Below are 4,493 nucleotides of genomic sequence, written 5' to 3' on the forward strand. Positions count from 1 at the left end.
ATTTCAAACGATCATAAAAATTTAATTTGACTTTCTTATAGATATTTTTTGTTTGATAAAGGTAGATAATCTTATAAGGAATCTTGTATTACATTTTCATATCTTAGATTTAAAAAGAAAAATTTTTATGAATTTCTAACTAGAAATAATTTGCAAATTTTCGTGATTTTTCCATATTTTGTCATTTTTTGAACTTTAAATGCTTATAAAAAAAAACTGTGACTAACGATTTTTAATATTTTTCATCTGCCTTTGAAACAATATACTAGGAGCCTTCTATTAAATTTTCAAGCTTTTTTATCCAACAAATAAAATTTTATTGATATTTTTAGAAAAAAAACTAAAAAAAAATGGAAAATGAAAATGTCCGTAAAGAGCTCAAAATAAATCAAAATATTTTGAAAATGTTATGGTGTATAGAAAATGCTAAGATAAACATTCAGTCAAAATTTCATGTATCAACGGTCATTCAATTTAGAATTACACCAAAAACCAAATTCAATTTTGTGAAAAAGTAGGCATTTGCCGCTGTTTGATTTTAAAATTGGGCCGGTGCCCAGTTGTTGCCGTTTTACCATTATTATATTTCTATACCACAAAAACATGCCTGTTTTATAATATTTTCAGAAAATATACTATATACTTAGAAATTATTGTCACAATGATACATATAATATACATTTACTAATTGATAGTTGGAATATATTTATATTAAGACGTATGCGGGGACGTATACATTATTGTATATGTATGGGTTATTACTTATTCTATTCTGTGGTATGGGTATGTATTTATGTATGTTTGTGTGAGAGTGTTTTGTGAAGGTAAATGAACTTATTAATATTGTTTAAAATAAATGGGTGGAGCGGCTAAAAATATAAAATTACCATAAACTGCTCAAGAATCGAAAATAATTTCTGGTATTTTTAATAAACCGATAAAACTTAAAATAGTAAGCAAGCAATAAAAAAAAAAAATATATTATAATTTAAAATAATATTAATTTTTAAATATATCGTATACCTATATAAGAGCAATAGAGTATGGGCTATAAGTGATGAATCAGAAAAATATTGATTTATGGATAATGCAGTTGACATATTTTCAAAAATAAAAAAAAGAAGATATCCTTATAAACTACTAATATTTTTGTTTATCAATATAAATATTGTTATATAATAGTTTGTAGACTTTTAACTGATATAGGTATACAATTGTTTTTCTAAAATATCTGCTACCTTATGTTTAAAAATTATGTTGCCTAATTAATAAAAAGGGTACCATGAAAAAATTTTAGTAGATAATAATATGTGGTTGCCAGCGAAGCGAGTGGTTTATTTTTTACCCATTCGGGCCGATCAAAACCTTTGCCCCCCTCTATTTAAAACTGAAATGACGCGACTGGGCACTGAGTCAAACCCTAGGTATAGTATTGAAACATCCAACAATATATTATACTGGTATACCTAATACTAATTTTATACGCACGTTATTGTCGCGGCTGTTATTATACTTATTATTAGTTATACTCATAGGCGCAAATAGGGAGGGCTTTAGGGGCTAAGCCCCCCAAAAATGTCCATAACCCTCCCAAACATTTCCTACATTTTGTTTTAAGCTTATTCAATATTATCAAAGTAAGGCCATATTAGCCCTATTAGCCCCCCAAATCTTAAACGCTATTTGCGCCTATGGTCATACTCTACAAAGTTTTAATAGTTTGACCCATCCGTTTACTTTGGAATGTGTCATTCTGTGGTAGTACAGGTTCGAACTGGCCGTAAACGTTTTGCCGCAAATTGGACATGCGTGTGGCCGCTCGCCGCTATGTATGCGCTTGTGGGTGTTCAGCGCGCTGGACGTGGAGAACGCTTTGTCGCACTGGGCGCAAGCGTGAGGACGTTCTCCTGTAAACAGCCACGTCATGGCAAAAATATTTAGATTTATCGATTAATTCGATTGTAACAATAATTAAGGCTGGTATATGTCGTAGTGTTGTTAAAATTCCTTTTATATAGGAATCCGTTCAATTCCTCGTTCCTTTAGTATAAATAGGAATTCGTTCAGTTCCTCGTTCATTTAATGTCAAAAAGAACTCGTCCAATTCCTAGTTCCTATTAAAAAGGAACTCATTCTTTTCCACGTTTATCGTGGTTCATGATCATAAATAACTCGAGTTATTAGTTATTATAAATTTATAAATTTATTAGTTATTATTACTAATCAGAACACAGTCATATACTCATATGTGAATAAAAAATTGGTAGCTTTGTCTATAATTTTTTTTTAATAAATTAATAACGTAATAAGTAATCAAAAATAAAAAATTTTTCTCCCTAAATGTTTTTTTACACTTTTCCGAGAAGAACAAAAGAATTATAATATTTACGTTCCTATTCCTTTAAAAAAGAATGGAATATATTAATTCATTCATTCCTCTAAAAAGGAATCAATTCCAGGAATCGTTCCTTAACAACACTGTATGTGTGTAATTATCATATTGGTTTGGCTTATTTTCACGGTCTTCGATATTTTTTCTAAATTGCATTTCGCGGATGTCCAGAAATGTTTTCAAGTTTTTGTTGTACCTAAGTATACCGATAATCAATATTATATGTAGGTATGTCGCATGTACATGCTAACTGCTAAGTACCTTCATGATAATTCATTTGAATCACTATAATCATTAATAATATTGTGATTTCGTGATAAATGAATCAGCCACTCGTCAGAGCTGGTGATCTTTATTTTAAAAGTATAATATGAACAGTTAGGTAGGTACCTAAGTAATAGGTATAGGTACCTATTAATATTGTATTCATAATTTATATTCAATTAAACTGGTTATTACTTATTACCCTGCATATAGCGTGAAAAATATGCTTTTAGAATAATCCGGAAATTTGACAATTGTTTCTATCAGTTTTCAAAATTCGCAGAGAATCTTTTTTTCAAGATATTAGATATAGGTACAGATCTACCTACATATTTTAGTAAAAAAAAAGTCCAAAAATAAAATTATCATCGTCCGTCAATATTCTGTTTTGTATAGGTAGATAGGTTGTAGCCCATTTGCGCCCAAAATAAAAAACTTAACACCCTGATTTATAGCCCAAATGCGCCCATTTAGGATTCACAGTTGCCGTTTAAAATCGTTTAAGCGACATCAGATATCAAAAAAAAGTAAAATATTTTCAAAATAATGATAAATACTATACAGTAACTTGTACATATACATTATACATATTATTATATAAAAAATATTATTAAGATTATATTAAACTATGAATGTCAAGTTGTTAAATGTTTATATAAAACCAGAATAAATAATACACGTTTTTTGAACACAACGCCAACTTATATCTCCAGAAACCAAAAGATCCTAAAGATTCCTAAAGATTTTTAATCACGTGATATTTAAAATTTTAAAATAACGAAAAACAAAACAAGGTTTTATATCGTAAAATAAGTTAACCTTGATCCCTAGTTATATAATATCACACACCGAGGTCGAGTCTCCCAGACCTCGTTAATATAAAGAAAACGACACCCGAAAGAGCGATGAGAGCGATAGGTGAAGAGGAGAACACATTGAAAAACAATAAGTTCGTATTTCCTAATACATGGATGCCCTAACGGACCGGATGCGTGTGTGACAGTGTGACAGGGCCTTTACACGTCTAGCTATTTTTAGTGTAGTAATGTATATAGACAAATTTAAATGATGTGATCGATTGTTTCGCAAAAAGAAAAAGATCAGGTACTAGACTTAATTATACTATAAAAATATTTAATTTAAAATACACATGTAGGAAATCCATAAAAAACCTTATTTAGATAATTATTATAATATATACATTTCTTCTTTAGTTGGTTTTTATATTATGAAAATATATAGGTAATTTAGTTTTAAACCCCTCCCGAAAATTTGTTCCAACTGCGGCCTTGAAGATAATATCAAAATGCCATGAATAACAAACAAAAAGTATATAATATTCAATTAGGAAAAAAGGTGACACAAATATAACATTACCAGTTATATATTATTTAACTTATCAAATAAACTAACTTTTAGATTCTGAGCAGCTAAGCCTAAAAGTATGAATCGAGTCATAGAATAATACAATTAATCGTAATACCAGAATATTAGGTACCTACCTATAATATATCAATAATAATAATGGTCATTAGAAAACTTAACGTGCTCGAAAATGTAATGCTTTGGGCCGATGAACGGTGAACCTACTATCTGGCTATATAATAATATATTAGATGTCGTCGCCTGGGAGATTTTCGAATTGATCGGTCTCTGTGTTGGAACACTTGTATTTAGCTCATTAGCAATTCTCAATTGAAACTGACACATATACCTATCTACGTCTAAATCAAAAATGGCTGTCAATAACAGCAACGAGATACAGACCACAATACTCGAAATTATCGAAGTAATTGTAATCCGTATAATGGAACGCATTTATGAAGAAGAAAGCTAC

General features: G+C 29.5%; 1 protein-coding gene across 1 annotated transcript in view; it reads right to left on the reverse strand.

The window, feature by feature from the left end:
- Positions 1 to 1,926, reverse strand: part of LOC103309901 (zinc finger protein 525-like) — a 4,734-nt gene extending 2,808 nt beyond the window's left edge. The window contains exon 1 of the mRNA XM_029486343.1: positions 1,738 to 1,926. Within this exon, the coding sequence (XP_029342203.1) occupies positions 1,738 to 1,926 (189 nt within the window). The remainder of the gene's footprint in view (positions 1 to 1,737) is intronic.
- Positions 1,927 to 4,493: the final 2,567 nt, after the last annotated feature.

Source organism: Acyrthosiphon pisum, chromosome A1 (assembly GCF_005508785.2).
Source record: "Acyrthosiphon pisum isolate AL4f chromosome A1, pea_aphid_22Mar2018_4r6ur, whole genome shotgun sequence".
In the NCBI taxonomy this organism is placed as follows: Eukaryota; Metazoa; Arthropoda; class Insecta; order Hemiptera; family Aphididae; genus Acyrthosiphon; species Acyrthosiphon pisum.